This window comes from Schistocerca americana, chromosome 1 (assembly GCF_021461395.2).
Source record: "Schistocerca americana isolate TAMUIC-IGC-003095 chromosome 1, iqSchAmer2.1, whole genome shotgun sequence".
Lineage (NCBI taxonomy): Eukaryota > Metazoa > Arthropoda > Insecta > Orthoptera > Acrididae > Schistocerca > Schistocerca americana.
The window spans coordinates 870,067,424-870,091,701 of NC_060119.1; the positions used below are offsets into that span (position 1 = coordinate 870,067,424).

At 44.1% G+C, this 24,278-nt stretch overlaps 1 protein-coding gene across 6 annotated transcripts in view; it reads left to right on the forward strand.

Annotated features, from left to right (window-relative positions):
* Positions 1-24,278, forward strand: part of LOC124613943 — a 596,835-nt gene that overhangs the window by 545,002 nt on the left and 27,555 nt on the right. For all 6 annotated transcript variants that reach the window (XM_047142701.1, XM_047142711.1, XM_047142747.1 and 3 more), the window contains one exon: positions 22,209-22,343. In XM_047142701.1, the coding sequence (XP_046998657.1) occupies positions 22,209-22,343 (135 nt within the window). The remainder of the gene's footprint in view (positions 1-22,208; positions 22,344-24,278) is intronic.

A 24,278-nucleotide genomic window follows, 5' to 3' on the forward strand; every position in this document is an offset into this window, starting at 1 on the left:
GCAATATCAGAGAATCTTATCATTGATATCCCTTCACGTTGACTTTAAATTCCACTCCTCAACCGCCGTTTTTATTCCATCATTGCTTCTTCAATGTACAGATCGAACAGCAGGAGTGAAAGACTACATCCCTCTCACACATTCTTTTTAATCCGAGCACTTCATTCATGGTTGTCCACTCCTATTATTCCCTCTTGTTTGTTTCACATATTATATATTACTCATCTCTCTATAGCTTACTCCTAGTTTTCTCAGAATTTTGAACATCTAGCACCATTTTACATTGTCGAACACTTCTTACAGGTCGACAAATCCTTTGACTGTGCCTTGATTTTTCTTTAGTCTTGCTTCCATTATCACCCACAATGTCAGAATTGCCTCTCTGGTGCCTTTACTTTTCCTAGAGGCAAACTGATAGTTACCTGACACATACTTGATTTTCTTCTCCCTTCTTCTATATATTATTCTTGTCAGCAACTTGGGTGCATGAGTTGTTAAGCAGATTGTGTGATAATCCTTGCACTTGTCAGCTCCTAAAGTCATCGGAATTGTGTGTGTATTTTTTCCGAAAGTCAGATGGTATATCACCAGAGTCAACATGAATAGTCATTTCGTTGCCTCTAGCCCCAATGATTTTAGAAACTCTGATGGAATGTTATCTATCCCTTCTGCCTTATGCAATCTCAAGTCCTCCAAAGCTCTCTTAAATTCTGATCCTAGTACTGGACCCCCTCTCTCTTCTAAGTCAACTCCTGTTTCTTCTTCTATTGCGTCAGACAAGTCTTCCCTACCATAGAGGCCTCCAGTGTATTCTTTCCACCTCTCTCTCTCTCTCTCTCTCTCTCTCTCTCTCTCTCTCTCTCTCTCTCTCTCTCTCTGCATTTAAGAGTGCAATGGGAATTCCATTGTTAATTTTACTATCCTTTTTTTTTTGTTTTCACCAGAGGTTGTTTTGACTTTTCGTATATGCTTAGTCAATCCTTCCGACAATCGTTTCTTTTTCAATTTCTTCACATTTTCCATGCAGCCATTTTTTCTTAGCTTCCCTGCACTTACTGTTTATTTTGTTCCTTAGTGACTCATATTTCTGTATTCCTGAATTTCCCTGAACATTTTTGTACTTCGTTCTGTCACTGACCAACTGAAGTATTTGTTCTGGTATCCACAGTTTCTTCTCAGTTACCATTTTTTGTGCATATGTTTTTCCATCCAACTTGTGTGATTGCCCTTTTTAGTGTTCACTTCTTGTCAACTTTACTGCCTACTGAGCTATTCCTTGTTGTTGCATGTATAGCCTTAGATAACTTCAAACATATCTCATCATTACTTAGTACTTATGTATTCCACTTCTTTGCATATTGATTTTTCCTGACTAATCCCTTAAACTTAAACCTGCTCTTAATCACTACTATATTGTGGTCTTAGTCTATATCTGCTGCTGGGTACACCTTACAATCCAGTATCTGCCTGACCATGATAATCTGAGATCTTCCCGTATCATCTGGCCTTTTCCAAGCATACAACCTCCACTTGCGGATCTTGAACAACTTATTCACTATTGCTTGCTGAAATTTATTACAGAACTCAGTCTTTCTACTCTCTCATACCTTGTCCAAAGTCCATGTTCTTCTGTAACCCTTTCTTCTACTCCTTCCCCTACAACTGCATTCCAGTCCCCCATGACTATTAGATCTTAATCTTCCTTTACATAGTGTATTCCCCCTACGGGTTTGGGGGTTAGAATAGGTCCACAGTATTCCTGCCTGTTGTAAGAGGCGACTAAAAGGAGTCTCAAACGTTTTAGCTTATAAGTGATGGTCCCCTCTTGGGTTTGACCTCCATATTTCCAAATTCTTCTGAAGAGCGAGCCAATTGGGGAAGGGTGCCTTACATGGTGCATGGTGTCCATCGTGCATTGAGACCTTAGCCAGCTTTCTCATCGTCGCATTGCCATCCCGCTCGTTTTCCATCTCTTGGGCGAGGATACGTTTCTGGGTGCGATTTCCAACATGCACTATGCAGTGTTGTTTTTATGGAGACGATGACCATGGACTTCCTTGCACCTAATATCCAGCACAGTAGCCAGTCCGTTGTGGTGGTGCTGCCATGTACCCTGTTGGTTGTAGCCCCTGACAACACAGGGATCGGTCTGCTTGATGCCTGCGCCGTTAACTCCCCACGTATGCCAAGGAGTAGATGCCTATCTCCCTGGGGCATCAGGACTCCCGGCAATGGCCATCCTACTAGGTGGCCCTTTGTGAGGCTAGGTGCTGCCCGTGGGGAGTGTCCTTTGTCGGAGTGGGCGGCATCAGAGCGGATGACACGCAATGAAGCGTGGTGCATCATTTGCTGGTGGCCAGCCGCCAGCAGTCTCTTAAGTGTTCTCGGGCTCAATTAAGCGCTCAGAAATAAGATCCCAAATTGTTCCCATTCCTGGCCGCACTGTGGGAGGAGCGTAAGGTTCAGGATGGCAGTGACACTTATTAGCCTCGGTTCCTAGTTTGTAAGAGAGCTGATGGGGAGTCTTTCATGTCACCAAAGCCTCAATTCTTTGTAGAACATTTAGAGGACAAGTTTGTGGAGGTGGAGGGCTTGTCCAAAATTCGCTCTGGGTCAGTATTGATAAAAACGCCATCCTCTACCCAGCCACGAAGGTTACCTGCTTGTGACAAGTTGGGGGATGTTTGTTACCATCACACCCCATGAGAGTTTAAATATGGTCCAGGGTGGTATTTTTCATAGGGACCTTCTTTTGCTGTCCGATTACGAGCTGCGCGCCAATTTAGAGTGTCGAAATGTTCATTTTGTCCGGCACATTCATCGTGGTCCAAAGGATAATCAGATTGATAGCGGTGCCGTCGTCTTGGCCTTTGAGGGTGATAATTTACTGGAGAAGGTCAAGGTGATGGTCTACTGCTGTGATATTAAGCCCTATATCCCTCCCCTGATGTGGTGCTTTATGTGCTGGAACTTCAGCCGTATGTCTTCCCACTGTACTTCCAGCCTCACATGTCGAGATTGCGGTTGCCCATCAGATTCCAATACTCCCTGTGCCCTGCCTCCCCTCTGTGTCAACTGCGGAGAGCATCATTCACCTTGCTCGCCAGACTACAGGATATTACAGAAAGAGCAGAAAATCATGGAATATAAGACCCTGGACTGACTGACCTGAGGTTAAGAGGAAATATGAATGACTCCATCCTGTGTGAATGACTTCCTCATAAGCCGCCGCTACGACAGTTGTGATAGCGCCTTCAGTTCGGCGAATTCCAGTCATCTCACCGAGCCATACAACTCCACATGCTTCCTTGCCCATGGGGGGCACTACCCACCTTGTTGCTCCTGCACCACCTATCTCGGGAGGAACACCCACCCACTCATCAGTGACACCAGTCCCGGATTCTAAGCCAGAGAAGCATCCAACTTCTTTGGCTCCTCTCGCTCGCAAGGGGTCCGTTGGGTCCCTCCTTTCCCAGGTTTCCACAGGTGGGAAGGATGACGTCTGGCATTGGCATAAGTGCCCACAAGCACCTGGTCGTAGGGCTTCGCGATTGTTCTCCGTCCCGGAGACTGAATCGGTGAAGCCCTCCCAGCCAGTGAAACCCAAGGAGCAGTGAGAAAAGTCCGAGAAGAAGACCTCTAAGATGAAGGAACTTGTGGTGGCACCCAAGCTCTGCGTCTGAGGGTGAGGTAGAGATCCTGGCTTCCGCTGAGGACCTAGATCTCGCCGGTTTCTTAGACACAATGGATGTCACTCATACAGGTACAGTGGTTTTTTCCACCATCTTGCTGAACTCTGACAACTTCTCAGCCTTCACACTTTCCTCTGCATTGCTCTTCAGGAGACTTGGTTTCTGGCGATGCGAACCCCCGCTCTCCGTGGCTGTCAGGGTTATTATAGGAACTGGGCAGCTTATGGGAGGGTATCTGGTGGCGTCTGCATTTAAGTCCTTCACTCCCTTTACAGCGAGTCTGTCCCTCTACAAACACTTTTAGAGGCTGTTGCTGTTCGGGTGCGGACACCTCTGGCTGTTACTGTCTGCAGTCTCTATCTTCCACTGGATGGTGATGTCCCACAACATGTCCTGGCCGCACTGATAGCCCAATTGCCGCTACCTTTTCTGTTACTGGGCGACTTCAACGCCCATTACCTACTGCGGGGTGGCTTGGCGACAACAGGCCTAGCCAGCATTGTTGATGAAGTATTGGCACAGCTCGACCTTTCTCTTTTAAATAATGGTGCCTTCACACATTTCAGTGTGGCGCATGGCACATACTCTGCCATCGACCTTTCGATCTGCAGCCCTAGCCTATTACTGTCTGTCCAGTGGAGTGTGCATGACGACTTGTGCGGTAGTGACCACTTTCCAATCTTTTTGTTATTGTCACAGCGTTACTCTTCTGGGCGCCCCTGCAGATGGGCAATGAATAATGCTGACTGGGATTTGTTCACCTCCATTGCCACTATTGAGCCTCTTTTCAATGATGCCATTGATGCAGTGGTTCACTCGGCCACCACCGGCATCGTTACTGCCGCAGAATCTGCCATTCTCTGTTCTTCTGGGTCCCCTCGTCAGAGGACTTTGCCTTGGTGGTTGCCAGAGATCGCTGAGGTGATTAAAGATCGCAGGCGTGCACTCCAGCATCACAAGTGGCATCCCTCATTGGAACACATCATTGCCTTTAAACGGCTCCGTGTGCTAGCCAGTTGCCTCATTCGCCAACACAAGCAGGAGTGCTGGGAAAGGTACGTCTCCACCATTGGCCTCCGTACCTCTTCGTCGCAGGTTTGGGCCAAAGTTAGGCAACTCTATGGCTACCAGAAACCCCCGTCAGCGTACCTACGCTTCCACTTAATGGAGAAGTCTGTACTGACTCAGACACAATTGCAAACCGCTTAGCGGAGCATTTTGTTCAGAGTTCCATTTCTGCGAATTTCCCACTGGCCTTCTGCTCCCTGAAAGTGCAGTTCGAACATTGGAGCCTTTCATTTCATACTCGCCACCCTGAATCATACAGTGCTCTGTTCAGTGAGTGGGAATTCCAACGTGCCCTAGCCGCTTGCCCTGATACGGCTCCTGGGCCAGATCGCATCCATTGTCAGATGCTCAAATACCTCATCGTGGACTGCCAGCGACGCTTCCTAGACCTTCTCAACTGTATCTGGGTTGAGGGTGAGTTCCTGTTGCCAGGTTTCAACATTGGGATTACGACGCTTTCCTGCCATTGAAAGAACCCATTGGAGGTGGACAGCTACCTTCCCATTAGCCTCACCAACATTCTTTGCAAGTTGCTCGAACGCATGGTGAGCCGGAGGTTGAGTTGGCTTCTTGAGTCTCAGGGCCTTTTGGCTCCGTCTCAGTGTGGGTTCCGCAAGAGCCGCTCTGCCGCCGATAATGTGGTGGGCCTGGAGTCTGCCAACCGTATGGCTTTTCCCACTGTCGGCATCTGGTTGCCGTCTCTTTTGACATGCGGAAGGCAAGCTAAACGACATGGCGACATCACATCCTCTCTATGCTTCATGGTTGGGGTCTTCGGGGTCCATTCCCAATTTTCTTACAAAATTTTCTGTCTCTTTGTTTCTTCTGCATGCAAGTTGCAACCTCCCATAGTTCCTCCCGAGTTCAGGAGAATGGGATACCACAAGGATCTGTCTTCAGTGTCTGCCTCTTTTTAATTGCAATTAATGGGCTCACTGTGGCGGAGGAAACATCTCTCAGCTTCCTCGTATGCTGATGACTTCTGCCTATACTATAGCTCCACTGGCATTGCAGTTGCTGAGCAGCAGCTGCAGGGCGCTGTCCGAAAGGCGCAATCTTGGGTTGCTGCTAATGGTTTTCAGTTTTTGTCTGCCAAGACCTGTGTTAAGCATTTCTGCCGGCGACGCACTGTTCACCTTGAGCCACGGCTTTATCTTCACAGCGAACCTCTTGCTGTGGTGGAGACGCATCGGTTTTTGGGATTGGTTTCCGATACCCGGGATGACTTGGCTGCCTCATATTCGGCAGCTTAAACAAACGTACTGGCGGCATCTTAACGCTCTTCATTGCTTGAGTCACACTACCTGGGGTGCCGATCGGTCTACCCTTCTACGGCTGTACCAGGCGTTAATTCAATCCCGTCTAGATTATGGGAGCCTGGCTTACGGTTTGATATCCCCTTCCGCATTGCGGTTGCTGGACCTTGTCCTTCACAGCGGAATCTGACTCGCCACTGGAGCTTTCCGGACAAGCCCTGTTAACAGCATACTTGTGGAGGCAGCTGTCCCTCCATTGCAGTTCCGGCACCAACGATTACTGGCCGCTTATGCTACACACATTTGTAGCTTGCCTTGACATCCCAATTATCATCTCCTGTTCCCTCAGTCAGTCATCCATCTTCCGGAACGGCGGTCCCGGTCAGGGTGTACGATCGTGGTTCACGTCAGAGCTCCTTTCTCTCTGGGCCTGAGGTTTACCATCTTCCACCTCTTTTTCCAGGCCCCTCTGCTATACCCCATGGTGTGTGCCCTGGCCGTGCCTTCGGCTCGATTTGGCACAGGGCCCGAAGGACTCAGTCCCTCCTGAGGCCCTCTGCCGCCGCCTTCTTTCAATCCTCGCCACATTTCAAGGCTCTGACGTTGTCTATACTGATGGATCGATGGTTGCTGGTCGTGTCAGTTATGCTGTTACTCTAGGGCATCATTATGAGCAACACGCATTGCTAGCTGGCTGCAGTGTTTTGACTGTCGAGCTAGTCGCCATCTTTCACGCCCTAGAATATATCTGCTTCTGCTCAGGTGAGTCCTTCGTTATCTGTAGTGACTCCCTGAGTGGTTTACGAGCTGTCGACCAGTGTTTCTCTCGCTCTCATCTGGTGGTGGCTATCCAGAAGTCCCTCCATACTCCTGCCCATTGCGGCTGCTCTGTGGTCTTTGTGTGGACCCCGGGTCATGTAGGCATCCTGGAAAACGAACGTGTTGACACGCTGGCCAAACAGGCTGTTGGTGCACCAGCCTTGGAGATAGGCCTTTCGGAGAGTGACCTCGGGTCAGTTTTGTGGCAGAAGCAGGGTGTATAGGACCTGGGACAACAGGGAGATCCGCGAAAAACCCAGGAATCTTTTCATCCGGGAGAAAGCCGAGAAAAACCCGGGAATCATTTAGAATTCCGGGAATTTTTCATTGTTTTAGTTTTCAGTTAAATTTTTGGGATTTTGTTAAGAACCAATACTCTAGCAAGGGATATTACTGTATCCCGCTTCTGCAGAATAATACTGCAGCAACAAAACATGAACGAGAGAAAAAAGAAAACGAAAATAAAACTTAAGTTGCAAAGGAAATGCACTGTATACAGCAACAAAACGGTGCTCGTACAAGCGCCTGCCAAAGTCTTTAGGAAGACTATGCAATGCTTTATAACAAAATGCCTCTGATGAGGGTGATGTGACAACTGTTTAAATTAGATTTGTTTGAGCTGTTGCGGGCAGGCTCCTGAGCATGCCCATTTGAGTCGCGTATGAGTAGTACCGTCTCCCGCTTCTGGTTACAGAAGTGTGGCTGGGCACCACTACTTAATATTGCCTCGGTTCGGAAATATAGTAAATCTGGGGCTGATGCACAGAGCAGTCTGAGTTGAGGTGGGGAGCGTCCACGTGACCTGTGTTTACGTTCAGTGATTTTGTTGTTTCCTCTTCATTTATTGCTCTCACGTTAAATGATGACAGAATGGATTTTTGTGGCCGGGAGCTAGCAAATGAATTAAAATACGTTCGCATAACTACGGAAGGCCAAAATATGTTATTACTTTCAGATTTTATTTCCACTTTTCTGATAGAACAATGAAGTTATTTTTGCCGGTTTGGTAAAGAGATTTGGCTTAAAGTTAATCTTTTCTACTGAGGCAGTCAATTTATTTGAAACAAAGTGTTTAATTTCACACTATTGGCTAGTTTCAACTGTTTGCTGCATTTCAAATGCATGTATGGCATTATGCCATAATAAAGAACCAAACATGAGTTAATATAGTACTGGTACTCTCCAAGAAAATTTACTTACGAATGTGCATTTTAAGCTGAATTATGCGTTTTAGTATGGTTCACGAAATTCCGACACTATTGAAGTATCATCTGATGTCTTGTTTCTTTTATGCCATACGTAAGCTCTTTTAATGTTTTACACGTACGAACATATGGGCTTCCTGCGTCATTGTAGCTGTGCAAGCGTGGTGACACCTGTTTTTGGCGTTCTCTTGCAACTGCTGAAATGAACCTATTTCTAACAGGTCGCGGGAAAATATTGCGAATGGTGGTTTGAAAAGCGTTACATTCAAAGCAGATTTCCTTTTACACAAGATGAACTATGTGCGAGAATGTACGATGAATTTCTTAAATCGCAAAGCGTTTGATTCTCATTTAAAAATAAACTCTTTGAAGACGACCATTTAGAAGAATTTCGAGCCCAAAACATCAGACTTTACGTCATTTTACTGGTACATTTCGTGATGTATCTTAAAGTGTAACACGTGCAAAAAAGATCAACATTGTATGTGGAAGCTTAGCTTCTCTTCCAGCTTATTAATCTTAGAGACCAATATTATATGTGAATGCTGTGTATATTAATTTAAACCATTAACTTTTCTTATTTGTCTGTTCGTGCTACTTAAGAGTGATCTTGCTATTGGCTCACTACATCATGTGTCCTATGCTGCCATCAGCTGGCGAGATCATGTGACAAGAGCTATGACTGTCTTACAAAAGCGCATCGCAATCTTGATTTCAATGTTTCGGAAAGTAACACGCAGTATTTGGTGGAATTCAAATTTATACCTTCACAATACGAAAATATGCAGCATACATGTTGCTGCACATCAAAAGTCTTTCGAAACGTGTCTTCCCCCCTCCTAGTTTCGTTTACTAAAGTGCCGGGAAATTCTACTTCCACATATAAAACCATAGGACTGATGAGTTTTACAGTGCCGAGGAAGAGTGTACTGTCACTAACATGGAAATGTATATTTTCATCCGGGAGAAAGTGTATTTTTAACCGGAAAATCCGGGAATTTTTTTTCCTTGTCCACATATACACCCTGAGAAGGTACTTCGCACCTGGGGTGAAGAATGGTGCGCCCTGCCTTCACTCAACAAACTTCGGGCCATCAAGGAGGCTACCGGGGCGTGGCACTCCTCCTGGTCTCTCGCAAGGACTGTTGTGTCCTCTTCCAGCTGTGGCATGCGACAGCAATACACAAGTATACAAATGTTGGTAGTATTGAGTACACGAGGAGGAGGAGGAGGAGGAGGAGGAGGATTAGCGCTCAATGTCCTGTTGACAATGAAGTCGTTAGAGATGGAGCACAAGCTTTGAATACTGAAGGATGGAGAAGGAAAACAGCTGTGCCCTCTTGAAGGATTTATACTGGCATTTGCTCTAGGCAATTTAGGGAAATCATGGGAAACTTAAATCAGGATGGCTGGATGCGGGTTTGAACTATAATCCTTCCAAACGGGAATCCAGTGTACTAACCCCTGCACTACCCCACTTAGTCGTACACATGTTATAAAAGGGCAGAGCATTGGTGGAGCAGTTGTTCGTACTAATGTGCTACATGTGAAAATATTTCAGGCACGATTATGTTCGCACAGTGCAAATTAAGACTTTGAACACAAAATGGTGTTTGTAGCTAGACATGTGGGACACCCCATTTTGGAAATTGTTATGGAATTCAATATTCCAAGATCCATAATATTAAGAATGTGCCGAGAGTTTAACACACAGTTTCATCACTCAGTCTGTCAGCTGGTGTATTTCTTTTTGTTACTGCTTGTTAGTAATGTCCAGAGTTTAGTAATATTTCTTTCCTTATGAGCTACAGTTATGCTGCAAGTAAAATATCGAATATCCTGTGCGTAGAAATATTGGAACCCCCTGACCACTGGGGTGGTAATGTGCCAGGATGACTTAGAGATATTGTTTGGGAGAGAGGGTTGAATCACACCACGTTGTGCACAGTATCTCTGCTGATCTAGAGGACAGCAGAGTGGCTTGTGTAAGGCAGCGCAAAGGCCAGCTCCTGTCCTTGCCCGGGCAGTATGGCCAATAGCTGTGACAGCCAAGCCAGAAGCCCCACACCTACCCCTGGAGCACGGCTGGCTATTCCCTCGAGTTCTACTCTTGGTCACCGTGTAGAGGGCCAAAGGGTAACAGCCAGCAGCCATCACTGCATCAACAGCTCCAGTCACCTGCCTAGGATGGCTTGGTCAGTGACTGAGGATAGCCTTTCACCTGGAAGACTGAAAGATCATGCCTCAGTCCTACCCTTGCAGACAGCAGCTTGCAGGCTATCAGATGATTTCGCCCAGAGGCCAGAAGCTGGCCGCCCCACGTTCTCTGCGCCTGTGCACTTTTGAGTTTTGGACCTGCCTTGTCATGGCTGCAGCACATCTATACAGCGGAGCTTGGCAGTTGATTCAGTGGGACAGCTGGCAGCCGAAATTCATCACCATGTGCTCGTTGTGGTTGGCTTGCAAACTTAAACAATCATCATTCTCTCTGGTTCCAGACATGGGCAGAATGGCACATAATTGCTTTCCTGCCAATGACATAGTTTCTCTGGAGGGATGCGTGGAGCGTACCAGAATAACTGTTGGCTTTTGCTAGTCCCTCTTTGATCCCTACATACAAATTGCTGGATGCCACATCAGTCTTCACACTTGTTGATAATCTCCTTCCCCCCCCCCCCCCCCCCCCCTTGGGGGTTCACCACTCTTTAGTGAGTCAGTGTGTGGCTATCATGGGACCCCAGCCTTTGCAGCACCTTTCCCCTTTCATGCTGCATGTCTGTCCTCCTGCTGTTCTTCTTCCCCTCTGTTGCGGAATATGTCTGGGATATTTTTGGGGATGTATTCTGAATTTTCAGTAGCCTGACATCAGAACAGACCCTTCACTGTTTATTTTTCCTTCTTTTTCATTTTACTATCCTTCCTCGGTTTCAACGTTTGAGGTTTCTTTGTTCTTTTCTTCCCCATGTGATGCTAAAGGCCAGCCCCTGAAGGTGATGTGTAACAGGTGCTGGGTAACGTGTAACGCCCAGCTCTGGGTTGAAAGGTGGTGTTCGCACGTTCCCCCTTCTACAAGCTAAGCCCAGGGAGTGGTGATTGCCTGATGTGTTACCTTCCCAACCTGCCAATTGGTCTCTCTGTCAGGTGTGACCTGAGGTGTGAACAGTCAGCTTAAGGCTGGTGAGCCGCTCCCTGAGGTGAGCCCCCCATTAGAAGGAGCAAGCTGTTGGAGATACTGACAACCATAGGATTTTCTCACAATGTGCCAGCCATCATCTTGGTATACGTCTACTAAACATATATGGAATGAGGCTAAAGATTCAAATTTTGTACCAGCTGCACCTCAGTTCCTTGTGGTTTCATGTACTGAAGATGGTCAGACCTTTGCTACGGTTAATCTATTTATTAATCAGAGAGGTGGTGATGCAGTTATAGGCCCTGTGAAATCCTGCTTTTGTTCACACTATGGCACTTTGCTTTTGGAGACTAATTGTGATTCTCAAGCACAACTGCTTGCAGCTTTGCACCTAGACTGCTATCATGTTTGTGTCATGGCCCATCGAATTCTGAATTCTTCACATGGTGTTATTTACGCTAGACTGCTTGATGGTCTGATCGAGGGAGAAATCCAAACTTACTTCTCGGATCAGGTCGTTACTGTGGTCCTTTGGTGATGAAAAAGGTTGATGCATCCTTAGTGCCTACACGCATTCTTATTCTCACTTTTGATACAGTATTGCTTCCATCAAAGATCAAAGTAAGCTATGAAGTCATCACGGTCTGACCTTACATTCCAAACCTGATGCGCTGCTACCAGTGTTGCGACAATACTCGAATGTCCTATTGAAACACGGCCTGATGTGCTACTTGTGGTAGGGATGCTCACAAGGGCGATTGCTCCCATCCTCTTTGCAATGTATCAATTCCAGTGGCAACCATGGAGCCTCATCCCAAGAATGTCCCATGTATCTTGATTAGTAGACCGTCCAGGAGATCTGGGTGAAAGAAAAAGTGCTTTACCCAGTCGCTCGCAAGTTGTTGGCTAGTTGAAAGCTCTGTGTTTTGCCTTCTGGCAACTTTAGTACTGTTCTTGCTACACCTCACTCCACAAGGGACATGACCACACAGACTTGTGACCTCAAATTCAGCACCACAGTTGAAAAATCACTGAGTGCCATGGGAGCATGCCTGTCTTCTCCTCCTCCAGCTGTGCCACAACCCACCAAATCTTCGCCTCCAGTGGCAAAATCACCTGCTACACAATCGGTAGCCCAGAAAGGACAGAAGGAATACTCCTGCAAAGACTTTTTACATCCCTCATCCAACAGACATTCGAATCTTCTTCTCTCAACCGCAAACGCTCCAAGGACTCAAACAAAGGCAAACGGTCGTCTCCTCCACTGACTGAGATCCTCTTCAACAGTGTTTCCACATGCTATCCTCATATAGCTGACCTCCGTTTCACCAGTGCACTCCACCAACTGTTTTTCTGCCCTGGAATCTACAGACTGGCCAAGGGAGAATGCTGATGCCTCTGTAGGTCTCATGGTTCAGGATCCTCCAGCCTATGCGCTCTGTAGCAGTGAGCCTTTGAAGGCTGGCACTTGTCAGCCACTGGGGTGACAAACCTTCATTTCTCTCTCCTCCCCTTCCCCCATCATGACTGTCCTCCAGTGGAATGTTTGTGGCTTTAGATGCAACAAGGAGTAGTTACAGCTGTTCATGGAATTGCAGCATCCACATTTTCTCTGCTTCCAAGAAACAAAATTGCATCCTCAAGACTACATTGACCTCGCATTTCATTTGAGGGAAAGTCGTGCTGCTCATTGGGGATGACTTTCATAGTCAGCTCATCGCCCTGACTACCCGGCTTCAAGCTGTTGCAGTTCACATTTTCCTTCCTCGCTTTATTTTCCCTCCATCAGTCAGTGTCACCAGGGCGGACTTTCTCCAGCTTATTGGGCAACTCCCTCATCCCTTTTTCCTGCTCGGTGACTAATGCATTCCACACCTTTGGGGCTCTCCTGAAACGTGTCAAACATAGCCCTCTTGGCTGACATTCTCAATCAGTTCAACCTCATCTGCATTAACGCTTGAGCATGCACATTCTTTTCAGACTCCATGCATGCCTATTCCCATTTGGACAGCTCGTTCTGCACTCCCAGTTCGCTAGTCGTCTCGAGTGGTCCGTTCTCTCCAACATGTCCTCAAGCTACCATTTCCCATGTACTACCCATTTGATGACTCCTACCCCAGCTACGTGTAGACCCAATTGGCAGCTTTCTAAGGCCAACTGGAGGCTTTACTCCTTCCTGGTGACCTTCGACGAACACTTTTTCCCCAGTTGTGATGACAAGGTAGAATACCTTGCAAATGTTATCCTTACCACCTTAGAACATTGCAATCCTCGGATTTCATCTTTACGGTGCCATGTCTCAATCCCTTGGTGGACTGAGGTGTGCCACGACGCACGTAAAGCGTGGAGACATGCTCTCCGCTTGTTGAACACTCATACAATGATGAACTGCCTTCATTATAAATGGTTGCGTGGGCAGTGTTTCATTCTTTGGGATACCACAAAGCTAGCTGGATTTCACTTAGTAGTTCTTTTAACACTTCCATTCCCTCTTCTGATGTGTGAGCCAACCTCCAAGAGCTCTCTGGGACCAAGGTCCATTACTCAACTTTCCGACCTGACCCTAGCAGATACTGTCATTGTGGACCCTATTGCCATCTCCAACACTGTGGGCCACTATTTTTTGGAGATTTTGAGATCCACCCACCATCACTCCACCTTCCCCCATAGGAAATGAAGATAGGTGGTTCAGGTGATACCCTTCTCCTCTCAGAATCATGAATGCTACAATGCTGCCTTTACTGTGCACGAGCTAGATCATGGTCTTGTGCCCCAGAGCTGGACGATGTTAACATTCAGAAGTTGCAGCACCTTTCTCTTACAGGCAAACACTTTCTCCTTCACATGTACAATCGTATCTGGGCAGGTGGCACATTTCCCAGATGCTGGCGTGTCATACCCATACCTAAGCCCGGTAAGGACGAACACCTTCCTTCTGGCTACTGCCCCATTTTCCTCACCAGCTATGTTTGCATTGTGATGGAATGTATGATTCATGCCTGATGGGTCTGGTGGCTTGAGCCTTGTAATTTATAACCACAGCACAGTGTGGATTTTGAGCATGCCGTTCTGCAGTTGATCGTCTTGTCACTTCGTCAATCCATGTCGTGAACAATTTTCTGTGGAAATACCAGACTGTGACCATGTTGTTTGATTTGGAGAAAGCCTACGACACCTTCTGGAGGACTGATATCCTCTGTACACTCTTCACATGGGGCATCCGAGACTGCCTGCCCCATTTCCTTCCAGAATTTTTAAAAGATAGTTTTCAAGGTACGTATGGGTTCTGCTTCATTGGACACTTTTATCCAGGTAAATGGGTTGCCTCAAGGCTTTGTCCTGAGCATCATTCTCTTCGCAGTAGCCATGAACCCTATTGTGGCCTGTGTCTCACCAGGCAGCTCTGGCTTTTTTTTCATTGACAAATCTGTGGTCTGCGATCTACTGGAGTTCTCTATGGACTTGGCTGCTTGCATGGCGTCTTCAGCAATTTCTCGATCATCTTTACATGTGGAGCATTGACAGTGACTTTCACTTTTCCACTGACAAAACAGTTTGTATGAATTCCTGATGGCGTGATGGATTTCTTCCACGATCTTTACATCTTGCGCCTGTTGCTCTTCTGTTCACTGGAACAACAAAATTCCTGGGGTTCATGCTTGATAGAAAACTTTCTTGGTCCTACAACGGGTATCACCTGTTTGCCTGCTGTGGCTGGCACGCCAGTGTTCCACATGTCCTCAGCAGTACTTACTGGGGAGCAGATTGGGCCACCCACCTTCGTTTGTACCGATCCCGTCCCTGTTCCAAATCAGAATTTGTGTGTTTTGTTTATGCATCTGCATGTCCGTCCATCTTGTGCCGTCCAAGTACAATCCATCGTTGTGACATCAGTTTGGCCACTGGCACCTTTCGCTAGCCCTGTTTAGTGTCTCTACCCAGAATCTGTGGAACTACGAATGTTATACCAATGTGTGTTATTCTCAGTGGATACGCATGCTGTTCATCTGCCATGTGTTTCCACCCGTCAAATTGCCTCCTCCTTCGTTAACTTCTTCGACTGCCAGTGTGGGGCACTTCCCTCTATTGTTACCGTCTTGAGTTCGCTTTTGGCTATTGCTCTGGTTGATAAACATCAAGCTATGTACCACTCTCCCAGCGGGTGTGAATCCTTCACCACCTTGGCTTCGTGTGGCAGCCTGTATTCACCTCAGACTTCATTTGCTTCCTAAGGACACTACTCCATATTCGATCCGTCACTGTAAGTATCTTGACTCTCACGTAGAAATTAGTGTACACTGATGGCTCTCGGACTGACCATGGTATCAGCTTCTGGAACACTGCCCAATATTTACAGCATAGCTTTTCGCCATGTATCAGGCTATGCAGTACATTTGGCAACACAGACTTTTGAATTGTCATCTGCTCAGACTGTATGCCCTTCAGAGCCTGTGTGTCCTGTACACAGTCTATCCCTTAGCACAACGGGTCCAAGAAAGCCTCCACTTGCTCACTCTTGAGGGAGAGCCACTGTGATATTTATGTGGGTCTCTGGTCATGTTGGTCTGATGGGGAACAAGTACAGGGTTGTTCCAAATGATTGAAGCGATTTCACAGCTCTACAATAACTTTATTATTTGAGATATTTTCACAATGCTTTGCACACACATACAAAAACTCAAAGTTTTTTTAGGTATTCACAAATGTTCGATATTTGCCCCTTTAGTGATTCGGCAGACATCAAGCCGATAATAAAGTTCCTCCCACACTCGGCGCAGCATGTCCCCATCAGTGAGTTCGAAAGCATCGTTGATGCAAGCTCGCAGTTCTGGCACGTTTCTTGGTAAAGGAGGTTTAAACACTGAATCTTTTACATAACCCCACAGAAAGAAATCGCATGGGGTTAAGTCGGGAGAGTGTGGAGGCCATGACATGAATTGCTGATCATGATCTCCACCACGACCGATCCATTGGTTTTCCAATCTCCTGTTTAAGAAATGCCGAACATCATGATGGAAGTGCGGTGGAGCACCATCCTGTTGAAAGATGAAGTCGGCACTGTCGGTCTCCAGTCGTGGCATGAGCCAATTTTTCAGCATGTCCAGATACACGTGTCCTGTAACGTTTTTTTTCGCAGAAGAAAAAGGGGCCGTAAACTTTAAACCGTAAGATTGCACAAAACACGTTAACTTTTGGTGAATTGCGAATTTGCTGCACGAATGCGTGAGGATTCTCTACCACCCAGATTCGCACATTGTGTCTGTTCACTTCACCATTTAGAAAAAATGTTGCTTCGTCAGTGAAAACAAGTTTCGCACTGAACGCATCCTCTTCCATGAGCTGTTGCAACCGCTCCGAAAATTCAAAGCGTTTGACTTTGTCATCGGGTTTTAGGGCTTGTAGCAATTGTAAATGGTAAGGCTTCTGCTTTAGCCTTTTTCCGTAAGATTTTCCAAACCGTCGGCTGTGGTACGTTTAGCTCCCTGCTTGCTTTATTCGTAGACTTCCGCGGGCTACGCGTGAAACTTGCCTGCACGCGTTCAACCGTTTCTTCGCTCACTGCATTCCGACCCGTTGATTTCCCCTTACAGAGGCATCCAGAAGCTTTAAACTGTGCATACCATCGCCGAATGGAGTTAGCAGTTGGTGGATCTTCGTTGAACTTCGTTCTGAAGTGTCGTTGCACTGTTATGACTGACTGATGTGAGTGCATTTCATGCTCGACATACGCTTTCTCGGCTCCTGTCGCCATTTTGTCTCACTGCGCTCTCGAGCGCTCTGGCGGCAGAAACCTGAAGTGCGGCTTCAGCCGAACAAAACTTTGAGTTTTTCTATGTATCTGTAGTGTGTCGTGACCATATGTCAATGAATGGAGCTACAGTGAATTTATGAAATTGCTTCAATCATTTGTAATAGCCCTGTATGCTGATGCTGCTGCCAAGGCTGCTCCTCCTACGTTGGCCCTCTAGTTCTTCCATTCCTTTCGATGATCTCAGTGTTGCTGTCTGTCAGCAGTTGTTGTGGAGGGTGGGTTGGTTGGTTGGTTCAGAACAGGTTGTGAGAGGACGGGTATTGTGCAACAAGCACACTCCTCTTCTTGGCAGTCTGCTTTTGTTTTGAATGCTCTCTCTCTCTCTCTCTCTCTCTCTCTCTCTCTCTCTCTCTCTCTCTCTCTCTCTCTTCCCCCCCCCCCTCCCTCCCCCCCCCCTCCCTCTACCTCTCCTTGCAATATCCTTGTGTGCCGATGATCTCCTCCTTCGGCATAAATTCAGCCAAAATGATACCTTTTTGTTCCCAAGACACTGATGCCATGATATTTTGCCCAAAATTGTGGTTTTGAATCTTTCTTTCTTTTGGCAGATGGGAAATTGGTGTGATATCACTGATGACACTCTTTGTCTCAGGTGTGTAATGAACAACCCACATTTCATCTCCGGTCACAATAGAGCTTGGAAAATCGTCGTCATCAAAGTCAAGTCGCACAAGAAACTTGCGGACACTATTGATTCAATTTTTCTTGTGATACTCTGTCAGCTTTCTTGGGACTCATCTTGCACACAGTTTCTGGTATTCCAGCGTTTCCTTGAGTGTCTCATAAGGTTATTCTTGAGAACTATAGAAATGTGGTAGAAATTTTGTGCTCTGTCAGTTGACTATCTCCATGAACAGTTTCCTTGACCTTTTTTTCCCCACCAATGCAACAGTCATCCACTCCTTTGTTCGTCATGAACATTTGTTCGGCCTTCACCAAAGTCCCAAAACCACCAGTTGCAGCAGCTGTCCTGTTAGATATGTGGGGCAGACTGGCGGAGGATGTGGTGTTAGGTTCTGAGAACTTTTGAGTCTGAGGAATTTGATGTCTACTTCAGTAGCCACTAATGTGGTACTCGCCATTCCGTACCAGGTGTAGCTAATAATTTAAAAGTCTTACACAGAGAAGTTTAGGGGGCAAGGGGCGGATCCCAAACATTCTGGAAGAGATTGAAATTATGCAGAATCTAAGGCTATGGAGTTAAGAAATTAAGATTTATTGTCAAACTTTGGTTGCCTTTCAAGGACATAATGTTACAGTTGTTCAACTGCTTCGTTATTGATCCCAGGATTGTTGTTATATGGTCTTGCACCTGATCTCTTTGGTTTAAACTAAATATTTTATAGTTTATACGGTTGTGCTGTGTAATTGAGGCCTGAGTCATTCCCATGATATTCAGATATGCGCAAAAATGTTCATAACTTTCCCTCCGCGACACTCGAGCTTGACTAGCAGTGTGGTGGCCCTGCACAGCAAGGCAGTTGGAGGGTTGCTGACAGCTGCTTCCTGGTGTGAAGTAAGTTTTTTAACCATGGGCTTTCAATGTTGCTAACTGGGGCTTTTTACCTTTTCTTATTTTGCCCTTTTCGTGGTAGCTAAATGCACTTTTAATGACCAGTTTTTAAACTGGTCGTTTTGAACTACATCGTCATGTTTGTTGCATTCTATTTTGAGAAGGTTGAGTCTGCTTCTTCCCTGTATCAGGACTTAAATGTTTTACTGATGTGAGAGTATTTCATATTGGTTGCACAGGTTATTAGGTTAAGTACCTGTTGTTTTATCATAATGTCAGTTGTCCCTTTCCTGTCCTGTAAATGTAGACCAGAACATGTGATTTGACATGAAACATGTCATGTTCCTGTTAAAATTCATATACAACTGAAAGTGGCTTATTTCAGAAACCACTTACTCACACGATTTTGATTCATGGAAAAAAAATTTCTGGCTGTTGTTCCTTCCACAAGTAGGAAGCGGATCACAGCATGTGGCTGTCACTTGGCAGGATTTCTTTCTGGTATCTTTCATACAACCGGACACTACGTAAGTTTATATACTACCATCTTGCCAAGTTGCTTGCTCTGGTCAGGGATGCCCCTCTACCACTCAGTGCTGCTAATCCCCAAAAAGCAAGAAACCACAGACCATTATGACCATAGTACACTTAACTGTCTGAACATGCTTCGTAATGTGTGGTCTAAATCTTAGTCGTGGTTGATAACTTCATGGGAGATACTTCTAGACAATGTAGTTTGTTAAAGACTAGTACCCTTTAGACTACATGAGTGATAAATTGACATGACGGTATTGACTAAGACTTGAGGATCCTGCTAGTAACTGATCAGTGTGCAAACTGGCCATTTTGAGTTCAGCTTTGCTGAGGTTCATCTCTGTTCGCATCTCTTGCCAAACATTTTTGGGTTCTGCGAGGCTAGGGATGTTGGAGACTGATGGCACATCACATTCCTGGGACAATGGTGCTCTGGCCCAGGTGAAAAAATATTGGTAGTGGACTGAGGAAGGTAATGCAATGGCTTTTGCCATCAGCCATGCAATGTTACCTCCTTGCTCATACTTTGCTGTTTGAAGTTTGGGTTACTAGACAATAACAAGGATCATACAATCATGACTGTTTCTACTTTCTATTGGGGGACAATAAATTGCAGAACTTTTGGATATGAAATAGTTAAGTAGAGTTGAAAAAGTAATTAAAGATGAAATGAAATGTCATGTGGTTAGGGCCACCAATCGGGTAGACTGGTCACCTGGTACAAGTCTTTTTAATTGACACCAGTTGATCTGATCAGATATATATGTATACGGTTATTGATAGTGTAGCAAAATAAAGAAAACTAAAGTCAGTTAAAATCTGGCCATTGTTTACTGCAGACAAAAAGGGCTGGGAGAAAATTTATATTAAATACAAAAATTAAAAACTGTCTTGGACATATTGAAGGAATCCACAGAACAAAGGGCCAGACCTACCTTAAGAACAAAAGAACAGTAGTACATGGAAATCATTGAAGTCTGTGTACCAACGTGCCCATACTCTCAAAAGGGAAAATAAGGCATCTACATCTACACACAGACTCCACAAGCCACTGTACAGTGTAGGGGGAGGCTACCCTGTACTACTACTACTATTACTACTACTACTACTAAGGCTCCAGTAACTGACAAACAGTAATACCACTTCAAGATGATGGGATTTTAATGTGAAAGTTGTTTGAGTGTTAACAAATGATTCTTCAGTAGATAACTTGAGTATGATAACAGCAGTGAAAAAGTTACATGTTGAAGTGAAACAAGATAAACATTGCAAAGAATGAAGTTGCATATTGATTTGAAAAAAAGTATGTTAAAATTTGCCAAAACAAATGATACATCTATCTTTAATATATACATTCTTTCAGAAGTGAAACAACATACGGACATTGCTAGTGTCATATAGAATTAAAATTGAAGTTAGCTATATTCTTACTAATAAGAAAGGTGTGGTGGATGTTATGGTTCTAAACAACTTTAAAATTATAGGTGATCAGAAACTTGCACAACGTGAAGCAAAAGTAGATATTAAGCTAAAAAGAAATGGTTCCAGACAGGAAGTAAATTATGGAAATTTATTTAAGGACAGGCAGGAGATGAAACAGCACTGTCTTCCATCATGTAGCAGGAAACATGTTTTCCAAGTGGTTTACATGGAAAAGATCACAAGAACATAACCTGTGGTCCCATTCTATGTGAGAAGGCAGTTCAGCTTAATGAGATTCTTGGAAGACTGTTAAATTTCCAATCAAGAACAAACTTTGTCACGACACAGTATTTGTGAGCTTAAAGTTCAAGGAGAAAAACTTGTCTGCTGATTCTTTCAAAATCAGACTAAGGACATATTGTTAGAGGATTACTATGCTCTGGCAAACATTAAAATCTCTCATGAAACTGGGCTCAGCTGGAAAGCTTTGCCAAGAAAAACTCTTGCTTCACATTGTAAATTAGCAGTGCTGGATCCTAAAATAAGAAACTACTGTATCACTGTTTTAGCTTCTGCTAATGCTGTTGGTAGCTACAGATATACTTGTTGTTGTTAAAAGAAACAAACAGCAGTCTGTAAAATATGGTAATATGTCTGTGATGCCTGTTGCATAAATATCACAAAAGAACACCTGGATAGATAGTATGATTATCAAGGAATAGTTTGTATAAGTTTTTGTACCCTCTGTAAAAGCTCATCAGTGAAATAATGGGATAAGGGAGAAAATGTTACTGCTCCTTGACAACACATCAACTCGTCCATCATGTGATGTCTTAAACGAAAAGGAAGAGTTCATAAAAGTGATGTTTCTTCCACCTAATTAACTACTTCATTACAGTCCGTGAAGTAAGGTGTTTTTAAGTCCTTCGAATGGTATCACAGAGAAGAGGAAGAGAGGTGGTCTGTTAAGAAATCATGAAAATACTGAATTGAAAGATGCCATGCATGGTACTGTAAAGGAACAGAATTTGAAAAAAGCCTGGAATAAAATTGTCAATATGGCAGAAAGTTCTCGAAGTACAATTGAAAATGACAAGCCAAACGATATGTCTGAAATGCTCAATATTAGAACCAGGTTGCCATGATGTAATGAAGAAGACATTTAAGAATGGGTAAGTGTTGATGATGCAGATCCAGGGCACCAAAGATGCAAGGTAACGAAATTTTAAACCTAGTCACTGATGAAGTTGATGTTGCAGTGTTTCACCAACTAATGGTCCAGAAAAGATGATTAAAATGTACCAGCTGCTTCTGAAACATTTGTGTGTACAGGTAATGTCTTGCAATTGTTTGAACCTGTAGATGAAAGCAACCAGCATCAGATACCTGTTCCGAAAAAATGTGTGACTTACCAAAATTAAGATTTTTTTAGTGTGTTAATTCTATACTTATATATTGTACAAGCAAAGTGCAAATATACGAAATGTTTTTCATTCACTAGGCTGCACTACACAACTTCCTATTGGACTTACCTTTGTAATAATAAGAGTTGTGTTGTTATAAGTATATGTAGTTTACAAACGTAAATAGAAGTGTGCAGTTAGATTATCCGAATAAACCTGTTTTCTGAACACCCATGTCCCCCAATTAGTTCAGATCATTTCTTTTGCATAATTCAGTATTTACACATGCACTACACAGATAACAATGTTTGATACAATACTGTTACATGTCAAATGAAATATTTGTTGTAGTCTTCTGCTTCGGCATCTGGATCGGACTGTGAAGATGGTGGACTATGGTTGGACCGACATACGTACCATTCAATCTGCCAAGATATTGTCAATCATAAAACAATGCTTTTGAAGTTGCTTCGACACCTGCAAAAGGTAAATTTTTATTAATTCAGTTTGTGGTTAAAAATCTAAAATGAATGAAGTTTTACTTTCTGCGATGGAGAGAGAAGGGCTAGACATGATGTGAAGAAAGGGTGGTGTTGTTTTCACTGTGACTCTAACATTATAGATACGCATAACTGCAACAGTATGGTTACAAAAGATGGTGTTATTCCGGTTATGGGTGATGAATCTTTATTACAGTTCTATGGTTTTTGTGCTTATTTTAGTGAAGCTAAAAGTTAGTACTTAATTTTTCAAACATACCAGTCAAAAATTGAATAAGTTTGAATTTTAAGAGATTTCGTCTCTGGTGGAGAGAGGCTTCTAGTACACACAGCGTAGGACTCTTTGAGTTGGAGAAAAGATATACACAAACTGTAATCATATTCTAAAATATGCAGCCTTTGTGTAGGTATTGTAAAGTACAATATTGAATGGTTCTGTTTCTCGTGCGTGTGTGTGTGCGCGTGTGCGTCTCCCTTTATTTTTCTCTTTCTGGATGTCCCTTCCACACATGCAGTTTACCTTTTCTGTATATCTGGGTTTTATCCTAGTTATTCTTCCCTAAGTGATTGCTAGCTGCACCCAGCTTATTTAGCAGGCACTCAATTTATTTTCTTGATTATGTTCAGTAATCCTTCACTTTTCTGTTTCTTTCTAGTCAATACCTATGTCTTAACTGATAAATTTAGTCATGGTGTTGCATGGATTTTCACTGCACTACATTAAATTTATATATCACAATAAACAAATTAGTACATGGGTTACTCTCCAAAAATTTGCTTTCGTCAGTTTTCATAATACAATCAATGAGAATCCATTTATAATGGTGTAGTATATAATTACAGTGAAATTACAATGACTGAGGATGAACTGGGAGGGAAATACATAAACAACTCAGTTTGAAAGTAATTATAAAAGCGAGTTAGACTGCTCACTCTGAAATAGTGCCTAATGGATTACACACACTGGTTTTATGGATTTAGTGTACTCAGCACCCATGGTCATTCATGGTAGAGGCATCTCAGATAGTCTGTAAATGTGTAATTAGTCCAGCTGTGCGCAATGCGTTGCTTTATTCCTGGGAATAAATATACAGTGATGTATTCTGTTAAGAGCATAAGTGCATTACAATAAATGACTTGAACAAATGCTTTGTAAAACTTAGTTTTGTGTGTGAAAGATCGAAGCCACATTTAACAATTCAGCATTACATTGGATAGTTGTCTTCATGCTCAATGATGTCCTTGTATCATAGAGTACATAATGTTACCCAATTTGCTGGACAGAATCTCAATGTCAGCATCACCTTTGACTATCCACACCAGTAATCAACCTGTGGATGGTTTTCTTGAGCAAGGCAAAAATTGAGAACTCTAATGGCCTTGCAGGGACATTAGACTTACATTTCATACAGAATGTATGGGCTAAGGTGAACTTGCTGGTGAAACAGCTGTGATTCGCAAGGGCTGCATATACTCCGGTGCCCTATGCTCCCTGCTCAGAAGGAAAAAATTAACTAAAGCACACAATACAGTGTTAAAATAATTTATAGACTTATTGTGCAATAAGTTACACTTGTGTGCTGAAGAGATTTTACGTCAGTTGATTTCCACATCAGCCATTATTGTTGCAGTCTTGGCACTCCCTTCAATTCATTAGGTATTATATACTCAGGCCTGTAAGGTGGTGAAGTAAGGTATGCATGCCACCTTAAAATACAATTCACATCCACCACATATTACTGTTATTAACAAATGCACTGTATTTCTATCATCAGTATAGCAAATGGGAGGGAAACTAAACCCTTTAGTGTGTAGCCTTCTGCAGCAATAGTACAGGCCATGTAACTTATTTTTGGCATTGAATTCAATGAAGAAATGCAAGATGGCGTACAGATTTTCCTCCTGATGACTTTAATGCTGA